At 52.1% G+C, this 20,321-nt stretch overlaps 1 protein-coding gene across 1 annotated transcript in view; it reads right to left on the reverse strand.

Annotated features, from left to right (window-relative positions):
• The window catches only part of GRM4 (glutamate metabotropic receptor 4), a 99,934-nt gene extending 80,067 nt beyond the window's left edge, over positions 1 to 19,867 (reverse strand). Inside the window, exon 1 of the mRNA XM_049765241.1 lies at positions 18,979 to 19,867. Within this exon, the coding sequence (XP_049621198.1) occupies positions 18,979 to 19,500 (522 nt within the window). The 5' untranslated portion in view covers positions 19,501 to 19,867. The remainder of the gene's footprint in view (positions 1 to 18,978) is intronic.
• Between the last annotated feature and the right edge of the window lie 454 nt (positions 19,868 to 20,321).

Genomic DNA, 20,321 nt, shown 5'->3' on the forward strand with positions numbered 1-20,321 from the left:
TGCACCTCCACCACAACCCTCCCACACCCCAGCTTGGGCAGTGACAAGTCAAACACGTCACATCTCCCCATACAGGAAGAACCCAGATTTATGCACTCTGGCAATCTCTCTCTCTCCTTCCTACCACCTGCCTGGAGATCTTGCACAAACTTAGAACTCCATAAATATTTGCTGAATCAAATGGATCCAAGGAGAGAGCCATTAAGAGGGGCCTGCGCTCCAGGTTGCCGATCTTCCAGGCTGGTCAGAGGGCAAACGGACTCTAAGTGCTACTTAATCACAACACACAGGAGTAGCTGGCCCCGCACTCTACCAACCTCTCTCAGGGTTGCCTGTGAGAAAGCCAGTTCTCCAGGGTGGAGGGTGGGAGGGTCCTGTTAAAATGACAGTGTTCACCCCTGATTCTACCTCCAACCCTGAGACCAGCTCCTAGCCTGCCTGCAAGCTTGCATGTCTGAGCACGTGTGTGGCCGCCCCCACGGGTGAGGACAGCAGGCACAACACAGCCACCGCTGAATTATTTATTTCGTACGTTGTTAGCTCAACGGAGAGCTAGTGTGTCTTCGGCTTCAATTAAAATATCAAGGCGTCTGCACCGTCTGTCCCACCACATGCCCAGCTTCCACCAAGACTAGCAGGACAGAGCCTGGGTGGAGGGGACCCTGAGTGTCCCCACGGCCAACAGCCCTCCTTTTCCCTATAACCCAGTCCCGTTTCAGGACCATGGACAGGAGACTCCCTGCCAAGGCACTTTTAGGAGTCCAGCATGAACTTTCACCTCAGGCGGCCCCTGAGATAACAGACAACCCTTTCAGAGCTCTCAAAGACCATTTAGTAAATCGATGGCCTGAAAGAACCTTTGCAGCTTACCAAAGGGGCCCTGGGACCAGCCATGATGAGTTGAGTTGGACTCCAATCCTCCCCCGCTCCTAGCCCTACCTATGCCAGGGCTGAAGAGGAGCCTAGTTCTTTCCCAGGCCACTCCAACTTCATAATTGCACATTGCATATTACCTGGTATCCTTTCTCCCTCATCTGAAAATACAGTGTGAAGGCTGGGATGTGACCATCCAGCTTGCTCATAAGCAGGGGATCAGGACGATGGAAAGATAGAGGTGAAGACGGCTATTGACCCATATTTGAGTGTATTTCCATGGAACTTCCTACCCCTACCCTAACCTGGAAATCCCCAATTCTGGGGCATATTGGGGAGAAAAAATGAGCCGGCAGATCCTCTGAGAGACGGCTGGGTCACAAGCTAAGTAGGTCACCCATGAGACTTAATACAACAGCCCCCGGACGAGAATAGGAGGCCAAATGAAATCAAAGTGGGCGAGCTGGAAAAGAGCAAGAAATTCCAAACACATGGCAGCAAGAACAGGAAATGAGCACAGGCATTGGGACAGCTCTGTGGTCTCCATCTTGGCTGCCTTCAGGGCAAGCTTAGCATCTTCACCTGGGTCCAGGGCGTTGCCACCAAACTCCCTTGTGCAGAATCCCAATCCATGGCTAGCAGCCTGGTGCTTAAATGCAGGCAGCCTTAGGCTTAATCAAGCACTGGGTGTGTTCCAGGCCCCAGACAGAGCAGTGCAGAGGCACAGGCCTGCCTAAGAGGATGCCCAAGAACCATATCGTTTACCCATGATAAGAATGAGAGACAGGAAGACACGATATTTGAGATGGGCTTTGATGGATTCACGAGAGAAATTTTCAAAGCAAAATAAAAAAAAAATAGTGGCAAGAAAGTACACTCCCTTTGGGAAAATGTTTGACAGTACCTCCGAAAGCCAACCAACTAATCGTGCCAACAACAAGCTGGCGAGCCTACGTGTGTGTGTAGAAGATGAATGTTTCCATCCGCTGAAAGACAGGCACAAATATTCACAGGGGCTATATTTTCACATAACCAAACACTGGATCTGGCCCAAAAGTCCGGTAGCGGCAGAATAAGGAAAGAGACAGTGGAGTGCACAAACCACCATCGGTGGAGTAATGAAAAGCAAAGGAAAGCCACACTCCCTGTCTCCACAGTCCTGCCCACAAGCCCAGAGCCCCCTGGATGCCTCGGGATATGGCAAGGCCACCAAGTAGGTGGGTGTGGGGGGCCTCAAGGACACTGACAGGTAATAAGGTGCCTGATGGCATATTTCTCACTCACATCAGTAAGCCCCCAAGAGCACCCTGGGAGAGGGGCTGGTCTCACAGCATGGGAAGGAGATAAGCCACTCCCGGAAACTTCCGTGCAATCTGCTCGTGTCGGGCTCAAAACCAGGCCAGCGGCATCTGTGCTGCTAGCAGTCAGGCTACTCATTAGCTGAGGGGAGGGAGGGGTATTGACGAAGAGGGGCTCAGGGGAACCTTCGAGAGCCCTGAAATGTTCTGCTCAGCCTAATGCTGAAACAGGCACGTGCGTATCTGAAAGCTCATCAGGCAGAGCACCTGAAATGCGTGTTCATGACTGCGGATCTGCTGTACTTCAAAGGTTGTTTTTTTTTTTCCATGAAAAGGGCAGAAAAGGTAGACAAGGCATTCTCCAGGGCTTGAAGGAACAGCTGAGGCAGGGAAGCCGGCACATTAGACATTCCTGGGGGTGTCCTGGGGATGGGGACAGGTACAGCAGGGCCCAAGAGAGGTGCTGAACAGGGAGGAGATACAGGCCTCTTCCTACCTCCTTCCTCTGGCAGCCTGTTCCCACCGTCCCCTATAAACACACACAGGACTAAGCCCTGGCATCATTGCTCAGACTCTGGGTCTTGTATCCTGGGCAGGATGCTCATGGCTGCAGGGCTCCCCGCTCACACACCGCATGACTGAGGACACCTGCTTTCTCCTCCCACACTCCACCTGCCACGTCCACCTTCCACCCACCTTTTCTGGGAGCTCACCTGAGCCAATGACTTGGGGCCCGCCTACCACCTGCTTCCCACCACCTGCTTCCCACCACCCCAGGCAGAAGGGGGGGGTCTCCAGGCCACGCCCCTTCTATGCCATGCCCCAATGAGCATGCAGGGGGCATGGCCAGAGACACAGCCCCGTGCCCTCACAGCCAATCAGCTGCTGGTAAGAGACAGGGTCTGTCAAAGACGATGGGACCCCCGGAAGGATAATTCCATAGCCATTTATCACCATGTCTCAAAAACTATTTGAGGATATTGGAAAAGACTCCCAGCAGGCATCTGCTGGGCAAGAGCGGGCTACAGAGCCACAAAGATGTCCTAAGTGACAGAGAAGCCGCTCTGGAAGGAAAGCTGCAAACACATCAACAGTCTCACCCCGAGGGTGGGCTGAGCGGGCAATTTTCACTTGCTTCCTTTCGAGCTTCTGTTTTTCTCCAATTCAGCTGTGAGCATGGTGGGTTTTCATGACAGAACTGATTGGAAGGAGCCGATAGATATCAGGACACACTTGTACACACACACACACACACACACACACACAATCCTCCCACCCCCCACAGGCCTGAGCTAAGGGTCCCCGGCTCCAGTGGTAGAGGGAAATCCAGTATGGCCTGCAAGCCCCTAACATGCTGCCCCCAGCACTGAAGGGCCACTGGTTGCAGCCATGCCCCAAGACTCTCCAACTCAGGGGTGGACTCATCACACCAAGAACCTCTCCAGGTCCTCTCCCTGTGAACCAGGCACCAATTCTGACCACTGTGTCATTTACTGGGCAACTGCTCCTGAATTGATGAATAGACGCAGACTGTGAGCCAAGCTGATGGGTTCGAGCCTCATTTTCCTCCAGGCCCACGGTCCTATCTGACTTTCTAACATTCAGCAGCCAGCCACAGCAGGTACCTGGGAGAACTGGAGGGCCCTCACATGCTGAACCCCACACTGAACATAAGCTACAAATCCTTTATTGTTTTTTATTTGGGCCTTGCTCCATAGTGCTCAGGGCTTACTCCTAGTTCTGGACCCAGGGATCACTCTTGGCAGACTTGGGGAACCATATGGGGTGCTAGGATTGAACCTGGGCTGGCCATGCGTGCAAGGCAAACACCCTACCTGCTGTGCTATCACTCAGCTCCAGATATAAATCCTTTTATTTATTTTTATTTTGGGGTCACACCTGGCAGCGCTCAGGGGTCACTCCTGGCTCCATGCTCAAAAATAGCTCCTGGCAGGCACGGGGGACCATATGGGATGCCGGGATTCGAACCAATGACCTTCTGCATGAAAGGCAAACGCCTTACCTCCATGCTATCTCTCCGACCCCCCCTTTTATTTATTTATTAATTTATTTATTTCCTGTTTTGGTCTGGGGGCCACAGTCAGGGCTGACTCCTGGCTCTGTGCTTAGGGATCACTTCTGGTGGTGTTAAGGGGACCACTTGGGGTGCCGGGGTCCACATGGTCGACCTCCTGCAAAAGATACACATAATGTTCATTGTATTGGAAACCAAACCACACTATAATGAAATAGTTACTTCCTGGTTTAACAGCAAAATCTATGGTGGGGGTAGAATTTCAGTAATCATTACTTATTGAATACAACGCACATTCAGAGCCCAGACCCACTTGTCTGGTCTCTCGTGAAATGGGACTATACCTGGAACCAGGTATCTGATGCCTGCTCATTCCCCCACAGGCTCTGTGCCCACTCGCCTGGAACAGCAGAGATTGTCATCACAGACACCTCTTAATAACGCAGAGCCTGATCTCTGTCTCTGTCTCTTCACCCTCCCTCCATTGAAATCAGAGCAGGTGAAAACTGGAAAGAGAGAGAAGAATCCAAAGGAAGCTTGGAGCAGGATGGAGAGAAAAGCAGAGGGTTTCAGGGCCAGAGAGGCTCAAAGGGCTAGAGTGCAGGCTCTGCATACAGAAGTACCAGATCTATCCCCAGCATCACATAGACATGGCCCCCAAGCATGGAAGCAGGAATATAACCAGAAGTACTTGGTTGGGCCCAAAAAGAAGAAAATTGGGCCAGAGCAATAGTGCAGACAGTAGGACATTTGCTTTGCCAGCCTGGGTTCAATCCCCAGCAATTTGTATGGTCCCCCATACACTCAGGAGTAATTCCTGAATGTAAAGCCAGAAACCATCCTCCAGGTATGGCCCCCCCCCCCAAAAAAAAAAAAAAGAAGAAAGCTGTTTGTGTATCAATAAGAGAACTGTACCTCTCAAAGGGAGCTTGGTGAATTGTGCAAATTTGATGCAACCAGCATGTAATGTGAGCTGATAAGTCAGGTGATAAGGTTTTCTTCTCTCTCATCTGGCCTTGTGCCTTAGATATTCCTGATTACTTAAGATCAAGACCAGAGAAGCAGGAAAGGAAGAAAGCATTTGCCTTGCACACAGGCTCTCAGTGCCCACACCGCTGTCATCTCCTCCATGTCCTAAGGTAACCAGGACGGGGCCCTGGGCCCGTCGAAGGAAATAGACAGGTGTGGGGGAGAATTCTCTCCTGGAGTGAGGTCTACAGTACTCTCTTAACTGATTTCACATCTGTGTCACCACGACACTTAGGACCATCTTAAAGACCACTTAAGCAATTTCAAATCATTCAACTATTTCTATGGCACTAACAGTTCCTCACACATTAGACCCCAAAGCCCTTCAAGACACAATGAGCGAGCACCTGATGGGAACAGGCAGTGAGTCAGCCCTCCTGGGCCCTCTGCCCCATGTCCCCCCCCAACAGTCAACCCTGCACATACACACACCAGCACTCCCAGGACCCCTTCATGCTGCCTCCCCCTTAATGCCCACCCAGATCTGACCCACTGTCAACACGAGCCTTGAGTCTAGGTTAGCTCTCCCACACAAGTAGTCTTCCTGGGGCCGGAGAGATAGCATGGAGGTAAAGCGTTTGCCTTTCATGTAGGAGGTCATCGGTTCGAATCCCGGCATCCCATATCGTCCCCCGTGCCTGCCAGGAGCAATTTCTGAGCCTAGAACCAGGAATAACCCCTGAGCACTGCCGGGTGTGACCCAAAAACCAAAAAAAAATAAAAAATAAAAAAAAAAACAAGTAGTTATCCTGACTTGCCCAAGTGACAACTGTGTGTCTTTCTGGGCACCTCATCCACCACCCACCCTATCAAGGCTGTGGCTCTACTGCATGAAAATAACAGCCCACAGCAGGTCAAGGCATAGGGGGCTAAGCTCGTGCTCTGCCTGCAGGAGGTCTGAGGCCTGGCCCAGGAACATCAGGAGCAACCTCCAAGCACAGATAAGAGTAGCCCCAGGCACTGCTAAGTATGACCCTAAACCAAAGAGGAAAAAGAAGAAAAAGAGCCAAAGAGATGGTACCAAGGGGAAAGCTTTCATCTTGCATGCAGCCAACCTGGATTCGATCACTACTTACAAGGTATTGCTTACCCTTTTTTTCTTACCACGTATCAGGAGAAGGAAGAGGAGGAGGAAAAGGAGGAGGAAGAGTGAAGGGACGGGGAAGGGGAGAAAGAGAGGAGGAGGGAATGACAGGCTGGAGAGACAGTAGAGGGGTTTGACGCTTGCCTTGCAACCAGCCAGCCCCAACTCAATCCCTGCATAAGGCACTTCATAAGGTCCTCTAAGTATCACCAGGAATCATTCCTAAGCATAGAATCAGGGATAGCCTCTAGTACCTCTGAGTGTGGCCTCAACCCTTTATACCACTCACAAAAGGTATAAATAAGCCTTACATGGAGCTGTCCCTGTTCTATCCCTGGCACCACAGGGTTCAGGCAGTCCCTATCTCGGGCCATACCAGACCACAGACTCAAAAGTCACTGCTTGGAAGCACCCCCTATACAGCCCCTGCAAATAAAAAAGAAAGAAAAAAAGAAGTGGCCAGTGGATTCCTGAACACAGGGCAGGGCCCTCTCTGCTCTAATGCATGTTCACAATGTCTGCCTAGACCAGGATCCTGGAGCCTATGTTGAAGAAGAGGTCTAAGCCTCCCTGGGTGATGTCAGCACCTTCCACAGACCTCCAGAGCCCCCAGCTGCACCTCCAAAAGACAGCAACACCCACCCTCCCCATTATCACCCTCCAACCCCAGAACCAAGACCTCAGGCAACTTTGCTGAAGTCACACAGCCAGGGCCAGGCAGAGCCAAGGGTCTCAAAGACCAAGAAGCAGGTTCCACAGGACCAGACACCTAGTGGGACCCCTCCAGGCCCACAAGACCTAGAGTGGGCATGTTGGAAGCAGTGTCCCTGCACAGATGGAAAACCATGTGGGAGGCTCTGGAAAAGCCCAAGAGCCTCTCACCAAAGAGTTATAGCTCCATTCCTGCAGGTGACCCTTACCACAGCCTGGAAGACCACCAGGGAAATTCCAAAATGGCCACAACAGCATGAGGAGGTTCAGGCCTGGGACCAGGGCAGGGCGGCTGCCCAGCAAAGAAAGGAACAAGGCCCGTAGGCAACTGCCAACCCCAATCCTGCGCCAAAGCTTCCAGCTGCAGAATCTATTCAGTTCCTATTCTCTCTGAACTTAAGATGTGCAAAACAGGAGCCAGAGCGATAGCACAGCAGGTAGGACACTTGCCTTGCTTTTGGCCTACCCAAGTTCCATTCCCAGCATCCCATATGGTCTATGAGCACTGTCAGGAGTGACTCCAGAGTGCAGAGGTCAGAGTAAGCCCTGAGCATCGCAGGGTGCAGCTAGGAAAAGAAGAAAAAGATATAAAACGAAGCTGCGCTTTATTTACAGAGACACCAATCCCTAAGAGCACGGGAATGAAGGGAATTAAAACACCTCAAGTAGGACAGGAGGCCTCTGATTGTATTTGCCATGTTTTCTTTCTTAAGATGAAAATAGATCTTGATGCTTAAGGGGTGAAAAAAATCAATCTCTGACTAGGCCAGGTGGTGGTATGTTTATTACATTAGTCTCTATAATTTTCCATATGTTTGAAGTAGTTTGTTATTAAGTATAGGATGCCTGATGAAAAGAGAGAAGTCTTTATTGCCAGATCCACCCAGGAGCTATCACCCACATTTAATAAAAGAACGCCCTGGGGTGGGAGGCTGGAGACATAGTACAGAGAGTAGAGTGCTTGCTTTGCACACTGCCAAACCAGGTTCAGTCCCCAACCCCTCCCCTCATATGGTCCCCTGAGCACCACCAGAAATGATTCCTGAGTGCAGAGCCAGGAGTAAATTCTGAGATTTACTGTGTGTGATTTACAGGTTGATTTACCCTGAGATTTACAGGTGTGGCCAAAAAAAAAGTTTTCTTTTTTTTATTATTTTTAAAGGGATTCAGAGCTGCAAAAACTCATGGGTACACTGATCTCACACTCTGGGGAACCTTAGGAGGGGCAGGACAGATCCCCAACCCTGCTGAAGTCTCCACAGCTGCACACACACACACACCCACAACCATTGCCACACCAATGGCCCAACTTCACCCCTTTTCCACTAATCTCTATAGAGACATCAAATAGCCAACAACTCTAGGTATGCCGGATTGGGGTCTGAAAACTCTGAGGTCTTCTTGGAGTCAGGGTGGGCAGCATCCCAGCACCCACCCACATCTTCATACTTCCTGAAGCCCCGACAGCCACACCCATGACCCACAACCACCACCATCTCAGCTCATCAGTCCAGTGCCACAGATGCTGCAACTCCTGGAGTGCATGGTCGCATATGTCACCGCAAGACATCTCCATATTTTTCAATACTGACATCCCAGTAGGAATGCACCAAATTAGATATGAAATTTTCATAGGAGCCACCTAAGCTCAACAAACAAAACCAACCACACAATGCTCAGCCTAGTAAACCTTCAGACAATGACGGAATGACCCTCATCGTCTTATGGCAATTTCCACAAATTTTCTTCTAATAAAATTATTTTCTTTGTTGTAATTCCATTATCATTTAGTTATAACAAGCAACATAAAGTAAATTAATTGTACCTGCTAAGGGCCAGTCTTGGGTGGTGTGAGAAACTGGTGACAATGGTGGAGGAACTATTACACTGGTGGTAGGATTGGTGTTGAAACATTGAATACCAAGTGTGACCCAAAAACCATGTGTGTTCAAAACAAAACAAAAAAAATAAAAATAGGGTCCGGAGGGCCCGGAGATATAGCACAGCGGCGTTTGCCTTGCAAGCAGCCAATCCAGGACCAAAGGTGGTTGGTTCGAATCCCGGTGTCCCATATGGTCCCCCGTGCCTGCCAGGAGCTATTTCTGAGCAGACAGCCAGGAGTAACCTGAGCACCGCCAGGTGTGGCCCAAAAAAAAAAAATAGGGTCCGGAGAGATAGCATGGAGGTAGGGCATTTGCCTTGCATGCAGAAGGACGGTGGTTGGAATCCAGGCATCCCATATGGTCCTCTGAGTCTGCCAGGAGTAATTTCTGAGCATAGAGCCAGGAGTAACCCCTGAACACTACCGGGTGTGACCCAGAAACAAAACAAAACAAAAACAAAAATAAACAAAAAACGTGTGTGTCTTTGTGTGTGTGTGTGTGTGTGTGTGTGTGTGTGTGTGTGTGTGTGTGTGTATAAAGGGCTCGTCTGAGAAAGTGGGCTCAGCCCACCTCCCTCTGCCATCTCTTCTCAGAGCAAGGCCAACCCCCAAATTCTACCCCACAATCATTCACCCTGAGGAAGTTTCCTACCAGCAATTCATGCTTGAGAGATTGGAGAGGCCCTTTGCCGGCTAAGGCAGCAGAGGCCCTGCAGAACTCTCTAGAAGCTACAAGAACCTGAGTTTAAAGGGGGAGGTGGGGATGTGCCCTGAATTCCCCCTTCTGCATTGACCAAGGTGAACAATGCTGGGCCTCTGCCCAAAATGGCAACCCCTGGGAGTGGAGAAAAAGGTAGAAAGTGCCTCCCTTCACCCAACCTTTAACCAGAACCAGAGGGCCTCAGATCCCCTCTCCTGTGCAGAGGCAGAGGACAACACCCTCCAGGAGATAGTGTCTCTGCCTTGGGACTGCTGAGGCATGAGCTGATGCCTCTGGAGACCTAGTCCTGTCCTCTCTGCTCCCACCTTCCAGCACAGTCGGAGAGCCTTCTGCAGAACCCAAGGAAAAAGCAAGGCCTGGGCAAGACTCAAGCTGTGACAGGCCCCTTCATGCTATTCCCTGTCATTCACCCCAGTCCACTTCTGAACCTTGGATCTGGGCTCAGTGTGGCTTGTGCCCTGCCCCAGTGGCAGAGACAACAGGTGGTCTAGCTGGGATTTCCCCTGAAGCAGCTTCAGCCCAGGACAGTCCTGACCTTCCACGGTCAGAAGTGAGACAAGCTGGGCCTGGAGAGATAGCACAGCGGCGTTTGCCTTGCAAGCAGCCGATCTAGGACCAAAAGGTGGTTGGTTCGAATCCCGGTGTCCCATATGGTCCCCCGTGCCTGCCAGGAGCTATTTCTGAGCAGACAGCCAGGAGTAACCCCTGAGCAACGCTGGGTATGGCTCAAAAACCCAAAAACCCAAAAAAAAAAAAGGCATCCCACAGGTCATGAGTACCCACCATTCAGCAGGGGGTCTTAGGGTACAGATGTCTCATCCTATCCCCCATCCTCCACTCAACAGTGGTTTTCTGAGAGCGCTCCAAGGGCTGACATGCATAGGGAGTCCATAGGTACAGTTGAGACTCTTCTAGCCAGGCACCATTTTCCACCCAAGTCTCAGGCCTAGGCTCCAAGCAGGCCTGGGCAACATGCCAACTTTTTTTTTTTTTTTGGTTTTTGGGCCACACCCGGCGGTGCTCAGGGGTCACTCCTGGCTGTCTGCTCAGAAATAGCTCCTGGCAGGCTCGGGGGACCATATGGGACACCGGGATTCGAACCAACCACCTTTGGTCCTGGATCGCCTGCTTGCAAGGCAAACGCAACTGTGCTATCTCTCCGGGCCCAACATGCCAACTTCTAGGTATGGGTACATCCCCCTAGTATCTCAAGTACACTCAAGCTGGAATTCTTTTTTTTTTTTTTTTTTTTTTTTTTTTTTTTTTTTTTTTTTTTTTGGTTTTTGGGCCACACCCGGTAACGCTCAGGGGTTACTCCTGGCTATGCGCTCAGAAGTCGCTCCTGGCTTGGGGGACCATATGGGACGCCGGGGGATCGAACCGCGGTCCGTCTCCTAGGCTAGCGCAGGTAAGGCAGGCACCTTACCTCCAGCGCCACCGCCCGGCCCCAAGCTGGAATTCTTTACATTTCTCTGTCATGATTTATCACTATACTTTTTTCCTTTTTTGTTCTTTTTTTCCTTTTTTGTTTTTTGGGCCATACCTGCCAGTGTTCAAGGATCTGTAGGGTTCCAGGAATGAAAGCAGGGTGCCTGCATGGGAAACAGGGGCTCCAGCCATTGAACCATCCCCTGGGCCCTCTCCTGGCCTTTGCTCTACTATCTGAAATGCCTAGAACATTCTCCGCTCACGGGCCTTTGGAAGCAACATCAGAGGCAACATGCATGCAGTGAGTTAGATTTGGCTCCTGGGCTGAGCTTTGCTAAGCTAGAATCTAATCGAGGAAGCCAACAATAACCAAGGAAACAATAAACAAATGCAAGAGGATTGCCAGTGGCAGAGGGTGCTCTGAAGGTGGGAAAACAAGACCAGACAGCTGGGTGAGAGACTGCCTGAAGTCTCATACCCTCACATCCAATGAGGACATAAAAAAAATCACCCTTCCAGAGAGGAGAGGCATCTCCAGGCAGCAAGAACCAACACACTGTGGGTGTTGGAAAACAGGAGGAATGTCTTGGCATCTGAGAGAGGGTATTTGGGCAGCTTCAAACCACTAGGACAGACGTGGACATTGTTTTGTTTTGGAGTCATACCCAGTGATGCTCAGGGGTTACTCCTGGCTCTGCACTCAGGAATCACTCCTGGCAGGCTCAGTGAACCGTATGGGATGCTGAGGATCCAATTTGAGTCAGCCTCATGCAAGGCAAACACTCTATCCTTGTGCTATTGCTCCAGCTCCACATGTGAGTGCATTTTAATCCAAGAGTCCACAAGAGTCTACCATAGGGAATGGAGTGTGTGAGCAAATTATAATTGGTTTTTAGAAAGCCGACTTTATGGTGGCCAGAGAGATAGTACAGAAGGCGGGGAGCCTGTCTTATATGTGGCTGAACCGGATTCAATCCCTGGTACACACATATAATCACCTAAACACCGCCAGGAGTGATCCTTGATGCAGAGCCAGGAGTAAGCCTTGATCACTGCCAAGTGTGGCCCCCCAAAAGAGAAAGATGACTCATGGGTCAAGGATGTAGCTCGGGCCGGGCGGTGGCGCTAAAGGTAAGGTGCCTGCGCTAACCTTGGACGGACCGCGGTTCGATCCCCTGGTGTCCCATATGGTCCCCCAAGCCAGGAGCAACTTCTGAGCACATAGCCAGGAGTAACCCCTGAGCGTTACTGGGTGTGGCCCAAAAACCAAAAAAAAAAAAAGGATGTAGCTCAACAGTTAAGATGCTGACTTCAAATGCAAGAAACCCTCAGTTTGAGGACCCAGAGTGGTGGCATAAGCAGTAGGGCATTTGCCTTGTATGCGGCTAACCAAGAACGAACTGTGGTTTGATCCCCCAGCATCCCACATGGTTCCCCCAAGCCAGGAGCGATTTCTGAGTGCATAGCCAGGAGTAGCTCCTGAGCTTCACTGGGTGTGGCCAAAAGGCCCCCAAAAATAAACTGAAGAAAAAAAAAAAGAAACCCTGAGTTCGAGTTCTGGGACTACCACATAAGAGAAGGAAAGGATGGGGCCAGAGAGATAGCACAGTGGTAGGGCATTTGCCTTGCATGCAGCCAAGCCTGGACAGACCCCAGTTTGATTCACAGCACCTGTGTGGTCCTCCGAGCCTACCGAGAGCAATTTCTTTTTTTTTTCTTTTTTTTTTTTTGGTTTTTGGGCCACACCCAGCAGTGCTCAGGGGTCACTCCTGGCTGTCTGCTCAGAAATAGCTCCTGGAGGGCCCGGAGAGATAACACAGTGGCGTTTGCCTTGCAAGCAGCCAATCCAGGACCAAAGTGGTTGGTTCGAATCCCGGTGTCCCATATGGTCCCCTGTGCCTGCCAGGAGCTATTTCTGAGCAGACAGCCAGGAGTAACCCCTGAGCAATGCCGGGTGTGGCCCAAAAACCAAAAAAAAAAAAAAAAAAAAGTAGCTCCTGGCAGGCACGGGGGACCATATGGGACACCAGGATTCGAACCAACCACCTTTGGTCCTGGATCAGCTGCTTGCAAGGTAAACGCTACTGTGCTATCTCTCCAAGCCCCTGGGAGCAATTTCTAAGCGCAGAGCCAGGAGAAACCCCTGAGCGCCGCTGGGTGTGACCCAAACCTTCCCAAAAGAAAAAAGAGAGAAGGAAAGGAGACTTGGCTGCTAGAAGCAAGAAGAGGGGAGAGGCAAGGAACAAGGAAAAGGAAGTGAAAGGGGATATCTCCCAATACTGACCCAATGTCAAAAGTGTCCCAGGTGTTTTCACCTGAATGCTGGGGGGACACAGTTCTCCAAGAAGAAGGGAGATTGGACAGTCTCTAAAGTTCCTTTAGTCAGCCAGAAAAGTTGAAACAGGGGCCAGAGCGGTGGCGCAAGAGGTAAGACGTCTGCCTTGCACACGCTAACCTAGACCCAGACATCCCATAAGGTCCCCCAAGCCAGGAACGATTTCTGAGCGCAGAGCCAAGAGTAACCCCTGAACATAACCAGGTGTAGCACAAGAAAGAAAAAGAAAGGGAGGGAGGGAGGGAGGGAGGAAGGGAGGGAAGGAGGGAGGGAAGGAAGGAAGGAAGGAAGGAAGGAAGGAAGGAAGGAAGGAAGGAAGGAAGGAAGGAAGGAAGGAAGGAAGGAAGGAAGGAAGGAAGGAAGGAAGGAAGGAAGGAAGGAAGGAAGGAAGGGGAAAGGAAGGAAAAGGAAAGGAAGGAAGGAAGGAAAAGGAAAGAAAGAAAGAAAGAAAGAAAGAAAGAAAGAAAGAAAGAAAGAAAGAAAGAAAGAAAGAAAGAAAGAAAGAAAGAAAGAAAGAAAGAAAGAAAGAAAGAAAGAAAGAAAGAAAGAAAGAAAGAAAGAAAGAAAGAAAGAAAGAAAGAAAGAAAGAAAGAAAGAGGGCCGGGCGGTGGCGCTCGAGGTAAGGTGCCTGCCTTACCTGCGCTAGCCTAGGAGACGGACCGCGGTTCGATCCCCCGGCGTCCCATATGGTCCCCCAAGCCAGGAGCGACTTCTGAGCGCATAGCCAGGAGTAACCCCTGAGCGTCACCGGGTGTGGCCCAAAAAAAAACCAAAAAAAAAAAAAAAAGAAAGAAAGAAAGAAGGAAGGAAGGAAGGAAGGAAGGAAGGAAGGAAGGAAGGAAGGAAGGAAGGAAGGAAGGAAGGAAGGAAGGAAGGAAGGAAGGAAGGAAGGAAGGAAGGAAGGAAGGAAGGAAGGAAGGAAGGAAGGAGAGAGAGAAAGGAAGGAAGGAAGGAAGGAAGGAAGGAAGGAAGGAAGGAAGGAAGGAAGGAAGGAAGGAAGGAAGGAAGGAAGGAAGGAAGGAAGGAAGGAAGGAAGGAAGGAAGGAAGGAAGGAAGGAAGAAAAGTTGAAACAACCCAGGACCTGTGGAGTCAGCTAAACTGCCAAGTTTGCCCTGGGTCTGGGCAAGGCTGACATGGGGAGTGCTGAGCCGCTAGCACCTGACAGGTACTTTCTTCAGAAGCAGCGACCAGCCAGGGCTGGAGCATCACTAAGCCGGGGGTGGGGGGTACACAGAGAAGGTTCCCCAGCCCTCCTGGCCTCTCTGCAGACTGTGTCCCCTGCATCTCCCCACCCTGCCCTGCCTCCCACCACCTCTTCCCAGGCTCCTCATATAGAGAACCGGGCTGGCTGCTTTCCCCAATGGCCTGCAGAGGACACGCAGCGGTCCAGCAGATGGTAGGGCCTCTCCAGGACCTCTGCAAAGGTCACCGTCTGCCACTGCCCCCCACCCCGCACCAACGACTTCCACTTGGATGCCTCCTGCATGGCAGGTAGCCCGTGGCAAGCTGTGCCCTGGCATTTCCTGTAGACTGACTGTGTGCCAGCCACCCAGCAGTGCCTTTGCTGGACACAACTTCAGCTCCTGCTCAATCATTCCCACAGCATGAATGAGGAAACTGAGGCAAGACAAGGCTAAACAATTTGTGTGGGTAGCCAAGGGCTATATGACTCCAGCATCTCAACCTTGGCTTATGCTTCTCCCCTGCACAGGGAATTCAGGATGGAAGAAAACGATTTCTGGACCCTCTGCACTTCTGCAGGTCCAGGGTTTGAGAGATGCTTTCTGCTTAGGCCCCTTCTATGTTCCTTCCCCTCTTCCAGGACAGCTGGTTTTGGCTCCTTCTTACTCTGGTATGAGTGATTGCTCCAGTACTCAATGTTAACAGACTGGGGGGAAAGCAGCAGAGATTCGAACCCACACCTGACCAGCCACAAGACCTGAGCTATCCCACACACCAATGCACTAATCCTGGCTTCTGGGCATAGGGTTCTCCTGCATGGGACTGCGTGTGCTTCTGGCCACTGACCCTTCTCCTAGCAGAGCAGGTCCAGGACACTGGTATAAGAAGGCAAGAGGGTACCCTACTTGCAATCCCAGTAACAGGGGCACCATCTGGAGAAATTGGGGTATGGGGGGTGCCTGACTCTCAGACATGCCCCTCTCATGGCTGTCACTTAATTTGAGGCAGTCCCCACACCTGTCAGACTGAGATTGGGCCCTTCTAACCTTACCCCGACCAGTCCTGCACCCTGTCAGCATGTTCTGAGGAGGGATTCCCATGAAAGCCCCCCTGAGTTGTTCTCAATTGTGCATGGGACCCGCCACAGGGGAAAGACCACAGCCCCCAACAGCCCTGCTCCTGGTGTTCGGGTGGACAGGGTGGGCAAAGTGCCCTTCTCGGTAGGCAGCTCCCTGCCCAGTCCTCACTCTCTCCACTCCAGCTCCTGACCTCCCCTCCCCCAAGTTCAGCTTCTTGCCTCAGTAAATGGCTTTTCCACCTCTCACAGCCTCTCATTTCTTCAGCTGAATTATTGAGGAGTCCTCTTGTCGCCAGCCTCCCCCCATTCAGCTGCTGAAGGAAGGCTGGAAACACAGACTCAGCCCCCTGGGCTTGCCTTCTGCCCCGGCCCCTCTCCTACAGCCTTCTCTGCCCCCCTCATTCTTCTTCTCCTCCCCAGGCTCCCTCTCCCTACCCCCACAGCATCTCAGTCCATTTTGGGGTCTCCTGAGCCCACTTCCAACCCACTGGTCTCTGTATTCCCAGGAGGCCGTATTGCTGCAGGAGCAGGTGAACAGAGGCACAAAAAAAATCTAAGAGGCTGTGGTGGGTGTTTGAGTCACATCCCCATGCCTGCCCACTGAGGCCTCCACTCTGGGAGAGGCCAGCCTGGAAGTCATCGTTCAGAGCAGTGAGGGGCCCTGCATTCAAGAACAGTTTAAGAGGGCCAGAGCAATAGAACAGTGAGTAGGGCGTTTAAAATCTTGTACATGACTGACCCAGATTTGACCCTGGTATCCTATACAGTCCCCCGAGCCTGCCAAGAGTGATTTCTGAGTGCAGAGCCAGGAGTAATCTCTGGCTACACTGCCAGGTGTAGCCCCAAAACAAAACAAAGATCTGTTTAAGACCCTCCAAGGACAACCTGACAGTCTTTTCCATCAAACACCCTTTCTCAGCTCCTTGGACTGAGTCCATTCCCTATCTCTACAATGGGGCACTCGATGCTCCTCAGGACATGCGAGAAGACCTGCGCTGAGCCAAAGAGCCAGGGAACCCACGATGCCATCTAGCAGATGCCTCACACTTGCTCAGACCTAGCTCTGCAGCGTCCGCCCCACCCTCCTAGAGGTGGGGTCTGCGTCCCATCCAGAGACTGATAAGGAGACTGGACTTCTGCAGATAGCCCTGTATCTAGGGCAGGTAGGCTGAAGTGACCCCAGCCAGTCTGAGCCACCACAAGGCCCTGAGGTCAGAGAGCCTCATCCCCCTCCCCTCTGGGCCTCCACTGCTTACCGCCAAGTTGAGTAGTTAGAAGGGCAGGACAAGGCTGCCCATTTCTGAGCCATCCCACCCCTACTCAGAGTCCAGGATTGATTCCCCCCACCCCAGGAGATGGAAGACAAACCCCAGAGCCTAGCATTGTTTTTGTTTTTGTTTTTTGTTTTTTGGGCCACACCCGGTGGTGCTCAGGGTTACTCCTGGCTGTCTGCTCAGAAATAGCTCCTGGCAGGCACGGGGGACCATATGGGACACCGGAATTTGAACCAACCACCTTTGGTCCTGGATCGGCTGCTTGCAAGGCAAACACGGCTGTGCTATCTCTCCGGGCCCCAGAGCCTAGCATTGATCACCCCACGGAGAGGGGAGACAGCCTTCCACTTCCTGTTCCTGCCCCTAATCCTCGGGGTCTGGCCTATAGATTGCACATTTGTTTCAACAGTGAGCCAGGCTGCTCTGGGGAGGCACGGACCTATGAAATCTGCTACTGGACCCTGCCACGAACACTGGGGACTCCCGTCACCAAGTTTCCACCCCAGTCTCACAACAACTCCAGTCCCCTTTCTTTAAGGGGTTAGGGAACTCAGGAGACCACTCCCAGTAATCCTTGGCCCAGTGTCAGATTACTGAGTTCAGGGATCAGGCCCATGACAGTGCAATTTAGGCCCGAGGGGATTGAGGTCACCAAGTTACACCTGGAGGCAGTACTGGGGGTCCAACCCAGGGTCTTTCACACTGCATGCCAGACTTATGCTCCCACCTGCTGAGTCATCTCTCTGGCTCTTCCAGTCTCTTTTCTTCACCTCCATCCCCACCCCAAAACCCTTTTCAGACAGGCCCAAATCTGCCCAGGTACTGACAGTGCCTGTCAGGCCTGAGCAAATGAGTCTCCAAAAGGCACCAGGTGAGCAAGCTCAGTCCTGAATTTCCCACATATCCTTGGCTGAGTCTGAGACCTAAGAGTTAGGAGAGAGCAAGCTGCTGGCCAAGAGAACCAGACACAAGGGTGGAGGGGCCACAAGCTTCCATCTGTAGCCTCCCAGTGCTGTACATTTTCTCTCTCTGCCTCTCTCTCACACATGCATAAATGCACACTCACACACATGAACGCTCACACAAACACACAGAGCAAATAGGCAGACTCTCCGTGAGAGGAACGGGCACATAATTATTGGTAAAATGCTTGTAATGTTTTTCTCTCCACCCGGTAGCTTTCAGTTGTTTTAGCAGCTTAGCGAAGCACTTGGCTCCAATTGAATTGCAAATCAGCAGCTCTTGCCCCGGGAAGAGAGGAAGGAAGGCGGCACAGAGGGGGCAGGCAGGGATTTCAGAAGGGAAAGGAGAAAGGTGTGCAAGTAAGGCAGGCAGGTGGAAGGGGGTGAGTGAGGGTCGCCTATAGGGGGCAGAGGAGCGGGAGAGATCCTCCAGCTCCTTGCAGGCCCCTCCCCGAGGGATCTACCGCCATTCGCCGTCCAGCATCTCTGCCACACAAAACCAGGACACATTTTCTAATCATAATCTTAGGGTGGAGCGGGAGGGCTGCACAGGGCTTTCGAGCTACCCAGAAGAAAAACAGATCTTTCTGGGGAATTGCAATTATATGAAAACAACGTCAAAACAAAAGTCTGGCTTTATCTCCCTGGCACTCTCCGATATTTCCTCTGCCTGCCTTCTGACTACCTCTCTTCCTACCTAACCTTCTGCCGGTCTTTTTAGAGGTCTGTCTGCCCATCTTCTCCCCTTCTGTTGTCTGAACACACATCTTTTCCCCCTCCTTTCTGCAGCATCCGCTGAGTACTGGACAGTACTGAAACCTGGAATTTCAGCACCGTGGCCAGCACCATGGGTCTGAGTTGTTTGGTTTTCAGCACCACGGCTGGCCAGCACCAGGGTTGGGTCCCTCCGAGGGACCGAGCTCGGAGCTGGTATTTCAGCACTATGGCCAGTGCCGGGGCTAGAGTAAGTCACACACACACACACACACACACACACACACACACACACACACACACACACACACACACACCTTCTAAATCCTCAACTACTGCTTCCAGCCCAGATGCAGGAGGTGGACACCCACCTTAAAAAGCCGAAGGATATTGGCCACCATGATGGAGACGGAGCTCCCTGAAGCACCAATGACGCCCACCACGCGCTCTGGCTTGGTGATGATGGGGGGACCCCCGCTGCCACAGCGGACCTCGGTGCCGTCCTTCTCGATGAGCGCCTGCACGAAGGTCAGCGACTGCTCCAGGGCATGCGTGTCCCGGGAGCAGGTGTCCAGGATGCGGGCACCCAGCGTGATGTTGGGCAGCAGATCGGGGTCATTGTTGATGCGGTCCAGGGCGAAGAGCATGGCCTCCAGGCGGTGGATGCCTTTCTCCTTCTTCAGCTCTCCACAGGCCTTGCCCTCCGATCCCCGGCCATGCACGGGAAACAGGCCTCCCAGGGTGATGTCCCCATCAATGCGAATGGAATTCATGTGCGGGTGGCCCTTGGGCTTCCCCAGGGATGGGGGTACCCAGGGGGCATAAAGGCTGAGGAACAGACAAAGGGGCAGCCGGGCCCACCACCAACCCCAGCCTCTCTTCCCAGGCATCATGGAAATCCCTAGAGACCCATGAAGGTGGGGGTCCCCTCCTAGCCTCGGCAGGTGCCGGGCCCCCCAGTCCCAGTGAGCATGGGCAGAGGCCCCGGAAAGTCTCTCCAGGGTCACTTCAGCAGCAGCAGTAGCAGCAGGCCATCTGAGGGCAGTCAACGGGTAGTCTCATGCTGGGGCTCCTTGCTGCCACCACTGGGCAAGTGCTCAGATCAGGCCCTCGGGTGGCAGGAAAGCTCAGGTCTTGGGACCCACAATGCCCTGCAGACCTCTTCTGGGTGGGCAATTCCAGTGGATGCCGGCGCTAGCTCCTGGCACAGTGTGGTTTGGCATCAAGGAAAAAGCAGCTTCTGTGCCCTTCTTCTGCAACCTTCCCTGGAGAGAGCAAGAAAGAGAGAGAGCCAGAGAGAGAGAGAGAGAGAGAGAGAGAGAGAGAGAGAGAGAGAGAGAGAGAGAGAGAGAGCATCAAACAGAGGCACAGAGAGGACACTATTCTGACCTCTCAATGGACCCGAAAGAAGGCGGGGTGCTGGAGTTGATGCCAGAGACACCACAAATTTCCTGGACTTTGGTATGTCTCCTGGCTGCTTCTCAACTTTGCTTCAAGTGGGAGAGCTTCGAGCAGAAATTAGGTCAGGCTACAAGATCACGTGAGACCCACACCCTGGTCCATGCCATCAGCGGGCCAGGACCCTCCTTGGCATTGGCTATTGATGGGAGCCCTGCCTCACTCCCACTGAAGAAGAGGAAGTGTCCTGGGGGCCCACATCTATTCTAGAGATGAACAGACTGAGGCCGGTAGTCCCGGAAGCAGATGCCTCAAC

This window comes from Suncus etruscus, chromosome 18 (assembly GCF_024139225.1).
Source record: "Suncus etruscus isolate mSunEtr1 chromosome 18, mSunEtr1.pri.cur, whole genome shotgun sequence".
Classification (NCBI taxonomy): Eukaryota; Metazoa; Chordata; class Mammalia; order Eulipotyphla; family Soricidae; genus Suncus; species Suncus etruscus.